We start from the raw sequence: 17,173 nt of genomic DNA on the forward strand, positions 1-17,173 counted from the left end.
TTCTGAAGTTCTTAGAAAGGCCTCGGCATTCTGTCCTGTTGTGGGCCCTCCAGAGGAACTGGCTGGCCACTGTGGGAGACAGGAGGCTGGACTAGATGGACCCTCACTGGTCTGATCCAGCAGGGCTCTTCTGATGTTCTTCTCAGGGGAAGGCCTCGGCCTCTCTGCCCTGTTGTTGGACCTTATGTCCCCTTCCTTATTAGAGCCTTCGCCTTCTCTTTGACTTACAATCCCATCCTCTGCATATTGCCTTGGAAAGAAGTCCAGCTGTATTCACTGGGAATCGTTCCCCAAAGACTGGGCGTGGGACAGGAGCCTTAGCGGATGGTGTCTGTGTCGTGTGCTGCCGTTAGCTGCCTATCGGGAATATGAGGTGCGGAGTTTACCTCGCAGACTTTTTCCAGCGTGGGCATCCAGGACGTGGCCAGATGGCAGTTTTGCAGGACCACCCAGCTGCCTTCCTTCACTGACTTCTCAATCATGCGCATGGCGATGGGGCCCTGGCCTTGCCCCAGGGACAAGGAGCTCATCTTGGAGGCACCAAAGCCCTGCAGGGAGAGAAAACGGCCGTGCAACGGGGGTGACGGGGAAGGGGGTGGACAGAAACTGCCCAAGGTCCAGATATTTATTTAGAACATTCTTATACTGCTCTCCAGGGACCAACACAAGGCAACTTACAGAACAAAAAATAATAAAACAGAACATTAAAAATCGGAATTAAAACCTAGCATTAAATACACAGCCTAGCATCAAAACATAGATGGGGGGGGGGGTCTCCAACCTTTTTGAGTCTATGGGCACCTATGGGATTCTGGCACAGCATGGTGGGTGCAGCCCCAAAATGGCTGCTGCAGGAGGCGGAGCCAACCACAAAATGGCTGCTGGGGGTGGAACCAGCAAAAAATGGCTGCTGGGGAAGGCGGAGCCAGCCACAAAAGGACTACTGCAGCAAAAATCCATGTGCTGCAGTGGTAGCTGCTGTCAAAGCAACAGCCAATCAGAAACTTTCCTGGGCAAAAAGCCCCATCTACCCCACCCGCTTTCCAAAAACATTTGGAAGATACTAGGAAAGGTTTCCATGGGCTCCAAGATGCCCATGAACACCATGTTAGGGGACCCCTGTGATAGATCAGACGAACAGACTGTTGACAGCTTAAAATTATGGCTCTCATACTAAAACAGTACTAAAAACCCAACCCCAGGTGAACAGAAATAAGGTGAAAGGGCATTCCACAAGCGAGGTGCCACTGCTGAAAAGACCTTGTCTCTAGTCGCCAGGGTCCTCCCCTCTGAAGGTCGGGGTGCAGAGAGCAGGGCTTGACAGGCAGGTCTTAACTGGTGGGGTGAGCAACGTGGGAGGAGTAACACAAGGGACATTTTGGCGCAGCCAGTTCTGCATCTGCTGAATGCCGTCTTGCTGAATGGACAGCATGGAAACGTGGGAAGCACAGGCCGTCATCGAGTGGCCTGCAAGGAACCAAACTGAATTCCTGTTTTGGGTAAACCTGATGCTGCCTGCTCATCAATCAGCCCACTTCAGAACTGGCGGTCTCAGGTTTAACACGGATCACGATGGCTTCTGTGGGTAGCCCAGGCAAGCCCCATCTGATCGGATTTGGGAAGCTAAGCAGGGCTGACTCTGGCAAGCCCTTGGATGGGAGACCTCTTGGAATACCAGCAGTTAGGGAGGCGGGGCAGGCTTTATTCAGCCACCTCTCTGAATACCCTCCAGGCTCCCAGGAAGGCCAATCGGGAGGAGGAGGAGGAAAGATTGGATTTACAGCTCGCCCTTCACGTGGGAGTCTCACAACGGCTGACCATCTCCTTCCCTCCCCCTCCACACAAAAGACACCCTGTGAGGTGGGGGGGGGCAAAAGAGCTCTGAGAGAACTGCTCTTGAGCAGAACATCTCTGCCAGAACCGTGACTGACCCAAGGTCACACCAGCAGTTGCGTGTGGAGGAGGGAGGCGTGGAGAACCAAACCCAGTTCTCCCAGATAAGAGACCATGCTCTTGGCCACTACGCCCAACCAGAGGTGGCCATGGCTTCCAGATGCAGATAGACACACATGCACACACATTAAAAAAAAAAACAAAGTCAATGCAGAGCAGTCTTTGTCTTCGGGGCCATCGCTGGCCACAGCGTGCTCTGCATTCTCCCCTTGACTCTGCCAAGGAATGGCAGCAGTTGGAAGGGCAGGGGCAGCCCCCTCCCTGAACATCCACCAGGCCCACAGCAGGGGTCAGTCACCAGAAAGAGCCATGACTTCCAGGTATAGACACACACACACACGAAGCTACAAACACACACAAAAGATGGGTAGCTGTGTTTGTCCGTAGCAGCAAAAAAGAGCAAGAGCTCAGTAGCACCTTAATGAGTAACAAAATTTTGTGACAAATATCTCACAAAGTGAGCAGCAACTCACAAAAAACCTCATACTTTGCCCCCAGGGGTCCTTTCGTAGAAAAAGAGTTGCCGAAGCTCATTAGCACAACTCATGTGTGTAGGCACACCGCCAGAAGGTGGACTCGGGACTTTTTTGATAGGAAAAAGTCCAGCAGGAACTCATTAGCATATTAGGCCACACCCCTAAAAAACAAGCCCGCCGGAACTGTGTTCCAGTGTGTTCCTGTTTTTAAAAAAAAGCCCTGGGTATGCTAAATTCGATCAGCTCAGCATCTACCTTGAAATGCTTCTTGGATTATAACTGTCATAAGAAAACCTTACTCCCATCATACGTTTTGCATTACTTTCTCCTTGTGTGGCCAAAGTGGTATGATGAAGATTTCCATCTGTTTGCTTTATGTGTTTAGGTTATTTTCCCATTTCTTTTTGTGGGGAGAAATATTAGAAAGTTTGTCAAATCAGCAAAATTCTCACAGGAGGTTTCAGCAATGGGCCCCAGAAGCAAGTGTTCGAGGGTGGGGGGCTAAGAAAGAAAGAGCACCATAAAATCCAGAGGCTCCAAAACTCCGCTCCTGCTCAAAGTGAGGCTTACTTGCTACAAGTTTTGTTAGTCTTTAAGGTGCTGCTGGGCTGTTGCTGAGGTTTTTAACATGAACATCATCTTGATGATGATGATGATATTGGATTAATATCCTGCCTCCACTCCGAATCTCAGAGCAGCCCACGACTTCCTTTTACCTTCCTCCCCTACAACAGACACCCTGTGAGGTGGGTGGGGCTGAGAGGGCTCTCCCAGAAGCTGCCCTTTCAAGGACAACCTCTGCCATTGCTATGGCTGACCCAAGGCCATTCCAGCAAGTGCAAGTGGAGCAGTGGGGAATCAAACCCTGTTCTCCCAGATAAGAGTCCACGAACTTAACCACTACACCACACTGGCTCTTTCAAGGACAACTCCTGGCAGAGCTATGGCTGACCCAAGGCCATTCCAGCAGCTGCAAGTGGAGGAGTGGGGAATCAAACCTGCTTCTCCCAGATAGAGTCTGTGCATTTCACCACTACACCAAACTGGCTCTCTCAATGGTTTGATATGCACGCGCACGTACATACCTGATCATCAGCGAACTTGAGAAGAGCCGCCATGGGATCCGCCCCAGGAGACAGCACAAAAATCAGGGGTGCGCAGCAGTGACTGTCGCCGAAGGCTTTGGACAAATCGAAAGGAGGAGGCTCGATAAACATCCGTCCCAAGTTCCCAATGATGAACTCCTGCACCATCGGGATGACCTAGGAAAACCAAGAATGAAAAAAGGGAGCAGAAGGAAATCAGTGATCGACAGCTAGCGACGGAATGCAAAGACGTTGGTCATGCAGAAATCAATCTTCACGCAAAGGTCACCTGATGACTTTTAGCTCCTCCGTGGACAGGCAAAGGAAAAGAATGAATTAAATCTGCCACACTGACAACAAAGGGAGAAATAGCGCAGTAGAAGATGCAAAAGAGAGGTTCACATCATTATGTTCACACACAAATTTAAATTCCCAAACTAATTAATACTGCCCACTGTCAAGATGGGTAGCTGTGTTAGTCTGTCTCAAGGGTGGCCAAACTGTGGCTTGGGAGCAGCATGTGGCTCTTTCACACATATTGTGTGGCTCTCAAAACCCCCACCACCCCATCAGCTGACTTGGAAAAGGCATTTGTCTCTTTCAATCAATTCTCCAAGATAAGTCAGCTGGGGGCTTGAAGAACGCATTTAAAGTTAAAGCTGCATTCTTTGAACCTCTCCCCCCCCCATCTATTTTCCTTCCTTCTTTCCTTCCTTCTCTCAAACATCTGACATTCATGTCTTGCGGCTCTCAAACATCTGATGTTTATTCTATGTGGCTCTTACATGAAGCAAGTTTGGCCACCCCGGGCTGTCTGCAGCAACAGAAAACAGCAACTGGTCTTGTACCAATTTTGCACTAGACCTTTAATCCTGGTTTAGTTCTGTCTCCAAACTGACATTCTACACTAGAATCAGAGGAACCAACTCTATGACTCTGTGCTTCTATGATTTTAGCGTAGAATGGCAGCTTGGGGACAGGGCTAAACCAGGATTAAAGGTCTAGTGCAAAACTGGTCCAAGAGCGCAGGAGCACCTTACAGGCTAACCGGGCATGACCTTTCACCAGTCGCTTCTGAAGCGACCAGTGACTCATGAACGCTTACACCCTGCCACATTTGTTAAGTCTTTAAAGTGCTACCAGACTCTTGGCTTTTTTTCTGCAGCCCTTCATGTTTGTCATGTTTTGATCCCAGCTTAACTAACTGAGCTGACCAAAAGGCTCTGAGTCTTCTCGATCAGGGGTGCCAAAATGCGGCCCAAAGGCCAGATCAGGCCCCTGGGGGGCTCCAATCAGGCCAGCGAACAACTGCCTGTCATCTGTTTCCTTCTCTCTCTCTCTCTTGCTTCCTTCTGCATCACAGCTTGCTTTGCCAGGCTTGCTTAATCGCACAGGAGCTACAGAGCAAAGCCCCTATTTTCTCCACTGGCTGACCAGCGCATGAAGTAACTTACGTACAAAAGTTCACAAGGCCCAGCCATTTCACGTTTTCCCACTGGGTCTTAGGATCAAAGATTTTTATTATGAATGTCAATAAATCAAAAGTAGGTTTGCAACTTACAGATATACGCCTATACAACACAGATATACAGATATATACAGTGGCTTCTCTGATCTTCTTAAACGGAGCAGAGGTTCATCAGTGGCTATTAGCCACAAGGTATAGACAGAGCACTCTGTCTGGGGCAATAATGCTGACTTCTTGGTGCTTGGGGTTCTGGTCTCACTGGTGGACCTCCTGATGGTACCTGGGTTTTGGCCACTGCACAGAACAGGGTGTTGGGTGGGATGGGCCATTGGCCTGATCCAACATGGCTCCTCCTTCCATTTTGCACGGTGCCTTCGCATCCTGACTCCTTTCTTTCCATCACTCCTGCCACCTTCAGATCAGGGTATAAAAGCTCTGATGCTGCACATTTAAGATCACTTGCCTTGGAGGGTGAATACAGAAACCCGTGAAGCTGCCTTAATAAACGTGAAGTGCCACTTTGGTGCAGTGGTGAAGTGTGCAGACTCTTATGTGGGAGAACCAGGTTTGATTCCCCACTCCTCCACTTGCACCTGCTGGAATGGCCTTGAGTCAGACTTAGCTCTCACAAGAGTTGTCCTTGAAAGGGCAGCTTCTGTGAAAGCTCTCTCAGCCCCACCCTCCTCACAGGATGGCTGTTGTGGGGGAGGAAGGGAAAGGAGATTGTAGGCCGCTCTGAGACTCTGACCTTGAAAGGGCAGCTTCTGGGAGAGCTCTCTCAGTCCCACCCACCTCACAGGGTGTCTGTTGTGGGGGAGGAAGGGAAAAGAGATTGTAGGCCGCTCTGAGACTCTGTCCTTGAAAAGGCAGCTTCTGGGAGAGCTCTCTCTGCCCCAACCACCTCACAGGGTGTCTGTTGTGGGGGAGGAAGGGAAAGGAGATTGTAGGCCGCTCTGAGACTCTGTCCTTGAAAGGGCAGCTTCTGGAGAGCTCTCTCAGCCCCACCCACCTCACAGGGTGGCTGTTGTGGGAGGAAGGAGGCAAAGGAGATTGTGAGCAGATCTGAGATTTGGAGTATAGGGTGGGATATAAATCCAATATCATCTTCTTCTAATAGAGAAGGAGACCTCTGGTCCCTCAAAGTCAGCACTGCCTACTCAGACTGGCGAAGACTCTCTCCAGGCTCTGAGGCAGTTATCAGGCATCTTGAGTCTCTCTCGGCCCCCAGCAGGGGGTGGGGGATCCAGATTGGGAAACTCCTACAGATTTGGGGGGGGGGGTGAAGCCTCCTTAAGCGCCACCGCCCAGCTGAGCTCCCGCCCCGAGTGGACTCACCTTGTCTGGCCTGAGGCAGCGAATGACCAGCATCCTCTGGAAGTCGTCCACTTTCTCCTGCCAGACCTCGGGAAAGACCTCGTGTTGTGGCTCCTGCAAACACACACAGGCACCGGTTCAGCTCTGCCACCCGAGAGCAAAGGACAGGACCGTCTGGACGTCCGTCCACAGCAACGAAGGAAATGCCTGAGAAAGCATCCTGAGGAAACCACGGCTACGGCGGTCATACAACGAAAGCTCCGAAGAACCCTGGTGGGGCAGCCCAAAGCTCCAGCTGTCAAGGGACGGCCAGACGGACTGCATTGAGTTGCGTTTGGGCTCCTACAGGTCAAACCCTATTGCGCTGCCCGTTAGGAGAGAATCCTAGAATCCCTGAGTTCAAAGGGCCCTACAGGCCATCTGGTTCAACCCCCTGCTCGGTGCAGGATCAGCCTAGCGCAGGGGTGGCCAATCTGTGGCTCTCAAAGCCCCCACCACCCTGGTGGCCAACTTGGAAAAGGCATTTCTCTCTCTAAATCACTTCTCCAAACCAGGTCAGCTGGTGGCTTGGAGAATGCATTTAAAGTTGAAGTTGCTTTCTTTCCACCTCTTCCTCCCTTCTATTTTCCTTCCTCCCTCCCTCCCTTCCTTCCTGTCTTGTGGCTCTCAAACATCAGACATTCACATCTTGTGGCTCTCAAACATCTGACATTCGTGTCTTGTGGCTCTCAAACATCTGATATTTACATCTTGTGGCTTTCATACATCTGACATTCAGGTCTTATGGCTCTCAAACATCAGACGTTTATGTCTTGCGGCTCTCAAACATCTGACATTCACATCTTGTGGCTCTCAAACATCAGATGTTTATGTCTTCCGGCTCTCAAACATCTGACATTGATGTCTTGTGGCTCTCAAACATCTGATGTTTATTCTATGCGGCTCTTGTGTTAAGCTAGTTTGGCCAGCCCTGGCCTAGTGCATCCCCGACAAGCATTTGTCCAGCCACTGCTTAAATGCTGGCAGTGCGGGGGAACTCCCCACTTCCCTAGGGAGCCGATTCCACTGTCGAACGACTCTTGACTGTCAAAAAGTTTCCAGTCGATATTAATTTAAACCCACCGCTGTGAGTCCTCTCCTCTGCTGTCAATGGGAATTAAGCTCCCTGCCCTCCCCTAAGTGGCCCTGGTCGATTGCACTAGCTTATTCTGTTCAAGTGGGCAGCTGTGTGAGTCTGAGGCAGCAGAACAAAGTTTGGGTCCAGTGGCCCCTCAAAGAACAACAAAGTTCTATTCCAGGTATAAGCCTTCATGCGCGTGAACACTCCTTTAGAGTCAACCGTGCATGCGTGCAGAAGCTTATACCCAGAATAAAACTTCGTTGGTCTGAAAGGTGCCACTGGACTCGGTCTTTGCTGACTTCTTCTATGCAATCCCCGTTCTACATAATCTGCCTTGAATCCCAGTGAGAAAGGTGGGTGATAAATAACATAAACAGAGCACAAGCAGGGCTTTATTTTTTTTGTAGCAAGAACTCCTTTGCATATTAGGCCACGCCCACCCTGATGGAGCCAATCCTCCAAGAGCTCGCAGGGCTCTTCTTATAAGGCCTGCTGGAAGCTCCAGGAGGATCGGCTCCATCAGGAGGTGTGCGGCCTAATATGCAAAGGAGCTCCTGCTACAAAAAAAGCCCTGGAACACAATAAAGCAACGGGTGTATCTATCAAGTGATCTGTTTGCTTTGTTACGCAACGTCCCGAGCGGCTTTTGAAGAGGGTGATTTGGCCTGCACACGCTCTTTGGGGTCCCCCCCCCAAAAAAAGAGCAGGTCTTGCACTTCCGGCTTTAGAATGGAACACAGGGGAACACATTCAGATTTCCCTCCCCCCCTTTCCAGTTATATCTAACTTGGACTTCTGAGGTCAGGGGGCACCAGGCTTCCTCCCAACCTACCACTGCTGTGTTCTACAACAGCACTATCAAAAGAATAAGGAAATCGGTTCTTTGTTCAATAAATTCAACATGAGTATTCGATAGTGTACTCATGTATACTGATGTAGCCAGTCCTCCTGGAGCTTACAGTAGGCCCTGTAATGCTTCAACTACAGTGTGGTATATTGGCTACAGCAGGGGTCAACAATCTTTGGTGTAGCAGTTAAGTGCACGGACTCTTATCTGGGACAACCGGGTTTGATTCCCCACTCCTCCACTTACAACTGCTGGACTAGCCTTGGGTTAGCCATGGCGCTGGCAAGAGTTGTCCTTGAAAAGGCAGCTTCCGAGAGAGCTCTCTCAGCCCCACCCACCTCACGGGGTGTCTGTTGTGCGGGAGGAAGATAAAGGCAATTGTGAGCCGCTCTGAGACTCTGTCCTTGAAAGGGCAGCTTCTGGGAGAGCTCTCTCAGCCCCACCCACCTCACAGAACAATGTCTGTTCTGGGGAGCGAAGACAAAGGAGATTGTGAGCTGCTCTGAGACTCTGAGATTCACAGTGGAGGGTGGGATATAAATCCAATATCTTCATCTTCTTCTTTTTGAGCCCATAGATACTTTTGGAATTTTGACAGTGACTGGTGGGCACAGCTACAAAATGGCCACCACAAAATGGCTGAGGGAGGCGGAGCCAGCCACAAAACGGCTGTGGCTTCTTACCTTCAGTCTCACACTAAAGATGCTTTGCTGTGGAGATAAGCTGCTGCCAAAACGACAATTTGGAAATATGATGAAGAAGAAGAACTGCAGCTTTATACCCCGCCCTTCTCTCTGAATCAGAGAGCAGCTTACAATCTCCTATATCTTCTCCCCCCACAACAGACACCCTGTGAGGTGGGTGGGGCTGAGAGGGCTCTTTCAAGAGCTGCTCTCAAGGAGAACAGCTTCTGACAGAGTTATGACCCAAGGTCACCCAGCAGCTGCAAGTGGGGGAGTGGGGAATCAAACCTGGTTCTCCCAGAGAAGAGAGCTATGGCTGACCCAAGGCCATCCCAGCAGCTGCAAGTGGAGGAGTGGGGAATCAAACCCGGTTCTCCCAGATAAGAGAGCTCTGGCTGACCCAGGGCCATGCCAGCAGGTGCAAATGGAGGTGTGGGCAATCAAACCCGGTCCTCCCAGATAAGAGAGCTATGGCTGACCCAAGGCCATTCCAGCAGCTGCAAGTGGAGGAGTGGGCAATCAAACCCGGTTCTCCCAGATAAGAGAGCTCTGGCTGACCCAAGGCCATTCCAGCAGCTGCAAGTGGAGGAGTGGGCAATCAAACCAGGTTCTCCCAGATAAGAGAGCTATGGCTGACCCAAGGCCATTCCAGCAGCTGAAGGTGGAGGAGTGGGCAATAAAACCCAGTTCTCCCAGATAAGAGAGCTATGGCTGACCCAAGGCCATTCCAGCAGCTGCAAGTGGAGGAGTGGGCAATCAAACCCAATTCTCCCAGATAAGGGAGCTATGGCTGACCCAAGGCCATTCCAGCAGCTGCAAGTGGAGGAGTGGGCAATCAAACCCAATTCTCCCAGATAAGAGAGCTATGGCTGACCCAAGGCCATTCCAGCAGCTGCAAGTGGAAGAGTGGGGAATCAAACCCGGTTCTCCCAGATAAGAGTCCGCGCACTTAACCATGACACCAAACTGGCTCTCTATGCACAGCCTATCAAAAGCCTTACTGAGGAAAAAGCCCATATGGCCCCGTCCGCTTTTTAAAAAGCACTCAGCAGGTGCCAGTCAAGGTGTTGGCTGGGGGCTTTGGCACCCACAGGCACTGCGTTGGGGACCTCTGGGCTGGAGTGTCCAACTAGGTCTGGGGGATGCAGTTCCAAATCCCCACTTTTGCATGGGAGCTTGCTGGGGTGACCTTGGGCCAGTCACAGACTCTTCGCCTGACCTACCTCACAAGGGTTTTGTAAGGATAAAATTGAGGAAAAGGAGAATTATGTCAGTCATTTCGGGTTCCCTTTGGGAAGAAGAAAGGAAGAGCCCAGTGGCGCAGAGTGTTAAAGTTGCAGTACTGCAGTCCTAAGCTCTGCTCACGACCTGAGTTCGATCCCCGGCGGAAGCTGGGTTTTCAGGTAGCCAGCTCGAGGTTGACTCAGCCTTCCATCCTTCTGAGGTCGGTAAAATGAGTCCCCAGCATGCTGGGGGGAAAAACATAGACTGGGGAAGGCAATGGCAAACCACCCCGTAAAAAGTCTGCCATGAAAATGTTGTGAAAGCAACGTCACCCCAGAGTCGGAAATGACTGGTGCTTACACAGGGGACCTTTCCTTTCTCTTGGATGAAGCAGATAAAGAAGTGTGAATACAGCCGAATGGGATGGTATTGGAAGGCGGCATGGGAATTCAAGTAATTCCATCCAAAGAATGAAATGCAATTTTAATAAATTCTCCATGCCCAGCATCATTGAGTTGCTAAATGAGGGCCAGCATGCGGGATGTAAAATTATAAACCGCAATCCTTAAAGGCACTTTCCTGGGAGTAAGCCCCACCAAATAACATGAGACTTACTTTCAAGTACATATGAACATATGAAGCTGCCTTATACTGAATCAGATCCTAGGTTCATCTAAGTCAGTCTTGTCTACTCAGACTGGCAGCGGCTCTCCAGGGTCTCAAGCTGAGGTTTTTCACACTTATTTTGCCTGGACACTTTTTAATTGGAGATGCTGGGGATTGAACCTGGGACCTTCTGCTTACCAAGCAGATGTTCTACCACTGAGCCACCATCCCTCCCCAACATATATGAACATAAGAAGCTGCCTTCTACTGAATCAGACCCTGGGTCCATCGAAGTCAGTCTTGTTTACTCAGACTGGCAGCAGCTCTCCAGGGTCTCAAGTTGAGGTTCTTCACACCTATTTGCCTGGACCCTTTTTAGTGGGAGATGCCAGGGATTGAACCTGGGATCTTCTGCTTACCAAGCGGATGCTCTACCACTGAGCCAAGATTGCCACATTGAAACTGAGGCAAGCACCTGACCTCAAGAATCTCTCAGACGTCCCAGAATTGTTTTAAATAATCTATTGATAAGGAAATCTAGATCTGCGAACGTCTATCACATTCCCAAATGTACATAACCAATGTTGGCATATGCGGTCTGAGTTGCAACTGAGTTGGTTAACTAGATAAAAGGTAAAATCAATGCCAACATCAGGGGTGGAATTCTAGCAGGAGCTGCTTTGCATATTAGGCCACGCACCCCTGAGGTAGCCAATCGTTGAAGAGCTTACAGAAAAGAGTCTCGTAAGCTCTTGGAGGATTGGCTACATCAGGGGTGTGTGGCCTAATATGCAAAGGAGCTCCTGCTAGAATTCTACCCCTGGCTGATGTGATGGCAGTATAGATAGCAGGAGTTTTTAAAAAAGAAATTTAAAAGGCTCAGAACAAATTTTGAGACGGCGTCTGAGGAAGTGTGTGTCCACACAAAAGCTGACACCTTGAATAAAACTTTGTTGGCCTTGAAGGTGCCACCAGATTCAAAGTTTGTTCTGCTGCTTCAGACCAACTCAGCTGCCCACCTGGGATTGAAAGACTCGAAAGACTTCTGTATGCAGCTTCCAATTAAGAAATGGCATCGTGACATGGTTCCATTCCAAAGTCATTAACGCAGAGACTTTCGCTTAATGACTGCTCCTGACAGAGAATATTTAATAGCAAGACAAGTGTTATGCAGACAGTTGGCTTTCAGCTTCCGATTAAAGACGTGATGTTTTTGACGGGCCGAATGCAATACCCTTCCACAAAAACATTTTCTAGTGGCAGAAAAGCGACACTGAGAAGAAAACTGGGGTCTGTGTGAGGTTTGAGAGCCAGTTTGTGTGAGAGCCTGTTTGGTGTAGTGGTTAAGTGCACGGACTCTTATCTGGGAGAACCGGGTTTGATTCCCCCCTCCTCCACTTGCAGCCACTGAAATGGCCTTGGGTCAGCCATAGCTCTGGCAGGAGCTGTCCTTGAAAGGGTAGCTGCTGTGAGAGCCCTCTCAGCCCCACCCACCTCACAGGGTGTCTGTTGTGGGGGGAGAAGATATAGGAGATTGTGAGCCCCTCTGTCCTTGAAAGGGCAGCTGCTGTGAGAGCCCTCTCAGCCCCACCCACCTCATAGAGTGTCTGTTGTGGGGGAGGGGGAAGATATAGGATATTGTGAGCCGCTCTAAGTCTCTGATTCAGAGAGAAGTGCAGGGTATTCTGAAATTCTTCTTCTTCTTTTGAAGCATGTCTGGGAGTGCAGCAACAGCGATCCCAGATGGGGTATGCCATAAAGCTCAGGCATGGCCAATGTGATGTTGCCGACTTCTGACATGCTGCTGTGTCCGTTTCAAGTGCTGGGGACCAGGACACCTGAAAGAGGTCCACATGCTGCCCTCCAACACCTTCTCTGCCATCTACCAAGTGTTTTTAGGAAGTTGGCACGGCCAGGTGGGACGACTCCTTCTTTGTAACTTTGTATGCGGTGTGCGTGCACCTGGAAGTCATGGCGACCTCAGGTGACTCACCTCTACTGGGGGCCTGGAGGGTGTTCAGAGAGGTGGCTGAATAAAGCCTGCCCCTGCCTCCCACTCCTGGTATTCCTCAGAAGTCTCCCATCCAAGTACTTGCCAGCGTCGGCCCTCCTTAGCTTCTGCGATCTGACAAGATCAGGCTTGCCTACCCTATCCAGGCCAGGGTGCCTGGTGGGACGTCTGATTGGCTGTGCAAATGAAAGGCATCCTGTTAAACAGAACTTCTGCATTAAATGTTGAAGCATTACTAGGAAAGATCCCAGTGGGCAGCCGTGTTGGTCCAAAGCAATAGAACAAAGCAGCAGACAAGTGCACCTTTAAGACCAACTTGAGTTTTATTCAGAATGTAAGCTTCCGTATGCTCTTAAGCAGACTTCATCAGACAAAACGGGAATGGCAAGCAGCAATTCTTAATATAAGTGGGCAGTGTAGAATCATGGGAATGTTTTTAGCAGATTAAAAGAATCACAAATAGGGATCTGTGTTTGTCAGTGTCAGAACAAAGCAGGGCTGAAACAACACTGGAGGGTGATAAAAAGCAGACTGCTGTTGAAGGTGCGAAGTGCCATAAATCTAGGTAACATTCTGGCTTTGTTAGTTTAAATAGAGGGCATGGTTTCTCAAGAGGTTATAACATCCATTATAGCTGGCCATTAGAAAAAAAGGAAGACATTAAAATACATGTTTTTTATCACCCTCCGGTGTTGTTTCAGCCCTGCTTTGTACTAATACTGACAAACACAGATCCCTATTTGTGATTCTTTTAATCTGCTAAAAACATTCCCATGAATCCACACTGCCCACTTATAGTAAGAATTGCTGCTTGCCATTCCCATTTTGTCTGATGAAGTCTGCTTAAGAGCATACGAAAGCTTACATTCTGAATAAAACTTAGTTGGTCTTAAAGGTGCACTTGTCTACTATGTTCCGTTACTCGGAAAGCTAGGCAGAAATCTGCTCCCTGACATTTTGTTGGCTCTGCCTCTCACAAAAGCCATTTTGTTGTTGTGCCCGCCACAATAGCGGTAGAATCAGAGACATGCCCACAGGCTCAAAATGGTCTAGAGATCTGCTGGTACTGCTCCATGAGCCCTTCCATTGGATGTGAAGCCAGGTTATGGCTACGAATCCCTGTTAGGAACTCATGTCCAGGGCGGGGATTCTAGCAAGAGCTCCTTTGCATATTAGGCCACACCCCCTGATGTAGCCAGTCCTCTAAGAGCTTACAAAAAAGAGCCTTGTAAGCTCTTGGAGGATTGGCTACACCAGGGGTGTGTGGCCTCATATGCAAAGGAGCTCCTGCTAGAATCCCACCCCTGCTTGTGTCAAATGTAATGTCTACTCTGGCCTGGAGCTGACTGACATCATGCAATAGAGAATTTCCTCTGCCTGAAATTAATTTGAAGAACAGTAGCTCTGTCCCCAGGATGGAAGTGCGGATTACTGCATTTGTGAATCACGGCAATGCCAAACTGCCACTCCGGGCACGCTTGCTGGGAGCTGTCCCCCTCTGTCTCAATCCACGCTCACACAGCTTGCCCCCTGCTTGTCCCCTCCTCAGGGTTCTTGCCAAAGATACAGTCTTTATTTGAGTGACTGTTAAGTGCTATTAAGAGCCCCGTGGCGCAGAGTGTTAAAGCTGCACTACTGCAGTCCTAAGCTCGGCTCACGACCTGAGTTCGATCCTCGATGGAAGCTGGGTTTTCAGGTAGCCGGCTTGAGGTTGACTCAACCTTCCATCCTTCCGAGGTCGGTCAAATGAGTCCCCAGCTTGCGAGGGGGAAAGTGTAGATAATATACGGTGATGTCGCAGGTACCACCAGACCTGCGACACCACCATCTCAAGCAACGGAGCTGCCATGCGTTCACACATGGTTTTGTACTTAAGGCAATGGCAAACCACCCCATAAAAAGTCTGCTGTGAAACGACTGGTGCTTGCACAGGTGGCCTTTCCTTCCTAAGCACTATACTTTCTCCTTCCCCCCCACCTTGAAAATAATGGGTTAAAACTGAGAAGATTTGGGGAGGGGAGTTTGGATGAACGAGTCAAAAAAGGAACAAGGGAAATCTAGCGACGTACGAGGCTGTCGTAGACCAGCTTCCATCCTTCCTTCAAGCGCATGAATTCCTTTCGGATGGTTCTAAAGGTCGGCAGATCATCCAGGCGGCAGATTTCATCCCAAGATTTCTGGGGCAGCCAGGGACAGGGGTTGGAATAGGGGTTGTCCAGGCCGATCCCCCCCGTTAGCAGGAATTTCCACTCTGTTTCTTCGATCTGCAGTAAAACATTTTTTAACAAATGCAGGGACTTTGGAAACTTATCATACGGCAACGTTAGAGCTGTGCTATGCCTTTAATAAGACAACAATCTCAATAAGAACCGGGGTGGAATTCTAGCAGAAACTGCTTTGCATATTAGGCACACACACCTGATGCAGCCAGTCCTCCAAGAGCTCACACGGCTCCTTTTTGTAAGCTCTTGGAGGACTGGCTACATCAGGGGGTGTGGCTTAATATGCAAAGGAGCTCCTGCTAGAATTCCACCCCTGATAGGAACCACAGTTTGAGACTGAAAGCAACCAAAATGAAAACTGTGCAGCACTCAATAGATACACAGATACAATTATTCTGATGTACTTATTCCAATATAATTCATCTTCCAAACACCAATAAGCTACTATACAAAGACAATACTACAAAGTCCGTAGGGCCACTGTCCTAGGGAGGGACAGTGGCTCAGTGGTAGAGCATCTGCTTGGGAAGCAGAAGGTCCCAGGTTCCATCCCTGGCATCTCCAAAAAAGGGTCCAGGCAAATAGGTGTGAAAAACCTCAGCTTGAGACCCTGGAGAGCAGGGGAGGGACGGTGGCTCAGCGGCAGAGCATCTGCTTGGGAAGCAGAAGGTCTCAGGTTCAATTCCTGGCATCTCCAAAAAAGGGTCCAGGCAAATAGGTGTGAAAAGCCTCAGCTTGAGACCCTGGAGAGCCACTGCCAGTCTGAGAAGACAATACTGACTTTGATGGACCAAAGGTCTGATTCAGTATAAGACAGCTTCATATGTTCATATGTGTCCTGCCAATGCAAAGTCTCCAAATAACAACAACAATACAGACAGTCTCACTGGAGTCGTCTTCCTCTTCAGTCAACATTGTAGCAAGGCAAAGCCTGGAATGTAGTTTAAGGGCAAAGCCAGGAACCAGTTTCGGTATCGTACCTTCCTCAGCCAAAGGCTTAACTTGCAATTCAATGCACTGTGGCTTCACATGCCATGCACTAGCAAAATCACTCGTTAGTCGAAGCACCTATCCTTCCCCTTGTGAGGACCAAAGTTCCACAGTTTTTCAGCTGAGATCGATTCTCCTGTTTAGTGAGACCTGCGACACCACCGTCTCAAGCAACGCAGCTGCCATGCGTTCGCACATGGGTACCGCCAGGTACCCTGGTGGTCGTTTTGTAGACAAATAGGTGGTGGAGCTCATCCAGGGATTGCTATGAAGCTGCAATACTATTCAATGGACAAGGAGGTGGAACTCTCAGAAGGAGGAGGAGGAACTCTCAGAAGGGGAGGTGGAACTCTCAGGAGGAGGAGGAACTCTAAGAAGGAGGAGTGGAACTCTCAGAAGGAGGAGATGGAACTCTCAGAAAGGTTCCAGGAACTGTGCTCCTGTGAGCTCCCACTGAATCTGAAGCCTGGGTACCACGAGCTGTGGCAACAGCTGGATCAGCTTTCTGCACATCTTCTGTACTGGCTCACAAAAGCCCTGCTCGTAGAAGTGTGAAGAAAGCTAGTCTCTGCAGTATTTGGGGTCTGCTATCAAAAGTCACGCATCTGCTCCAGCTAGGTCTCTCCTGGCTGCTGGTGGGGAATGGGTGAGTAGGGTTGCCAGCTCCAGACTGGGAAACTCCTGGAGATTTGGGGATAGAACCTGGGGAAGGCAGGGACCTCAGAGGGGTACAATGCTCAGTGGAGTCCACCCTCCAAAGTATCCGTTTTCTCCAGGGGAACTGATCTTTAGTCTGGAGATGAGCTGTAAGTCTGTGGGATCCCCAGGTCCCACCTGGAAGCTGGCACCCCTAGTTTCAGCTGATGGTATTAGCACATCTGCAGAGCTGTTAGCCTAGCACAGAGGTGGGGAACAGTGGCTCTCCAGATGTTTTTTGCCAACAACTCCCATCAGCCCCAGCCAGCATGGTCAATGGCTGGGGCTGATGGGAGTTGTAGGCAAAAAACATCTGGAGAGCCACTGTTCCCCACCCCTGGCCTAGCGAGACAGTAGAGCGATAGTCCAACGCTGGCCTTCATAACCTTCTCTAAGAAACACCAGTGGCAGACAGGAAGCCTTCTCATTCGTCACACCGCTCTGTGACACTGGGGGAGCTTAGCCAATCGCAGCTGAA

The 17,173-nt window shown here is 49.8% G+C and overlaps 1 protein-coding gene across 1 annotated transcript in view; it reads right to left on the reverse strand.

The window, feature by feature from the left end:
- DNAH7 (dynein axonemal heavy chain 7) overlaps positions 1 to 17,173 on the reverse strand; it is a 241,075-nt gene that overhangs the window by 22,664 nt on the left and 201,238 nt on the right. The window contains exons 48-51 of the mRNA XM_060257065.1: positions 14,857 to 15,051; positions 6,318 to 6,410; positions 3,515 to 3,691; positions 387 to 548 (exon numbers count right to left, since the gene is read on the reverse strand). Coding sequence (XP_060113048.1) covers positions 387 to 548; positions 3,515 to 3,691; positions 6,318 to 6,410; positions 14,857 to 15,051 — 627 coding nt within the window. The remainder of the gene's footprint in view (positions 1 to 386; positions 549 to 3,514; positions 3,692 to 6,317; positions 6,411 to 14,856; positions 15,052 to 17,173) is intronic.

This window comes from Heteronotia binoei, chromosome 16 (genome assembly GCF_032191835.1).
Source record: "Heteronotia binoei isolate CCM8104 ecotype False Entrance Well chromosome 16, APGP_CSIRO_Hbin_v1, whole genome shotgun sequence".
Classification (NCBI taxonomy): domain Eukaryota; kingdom Metazoa; phylum Chordata; class Lepidosauria; order Squamata; family Gekkonidae; genus Heteronotia; species Heteronotia binoei.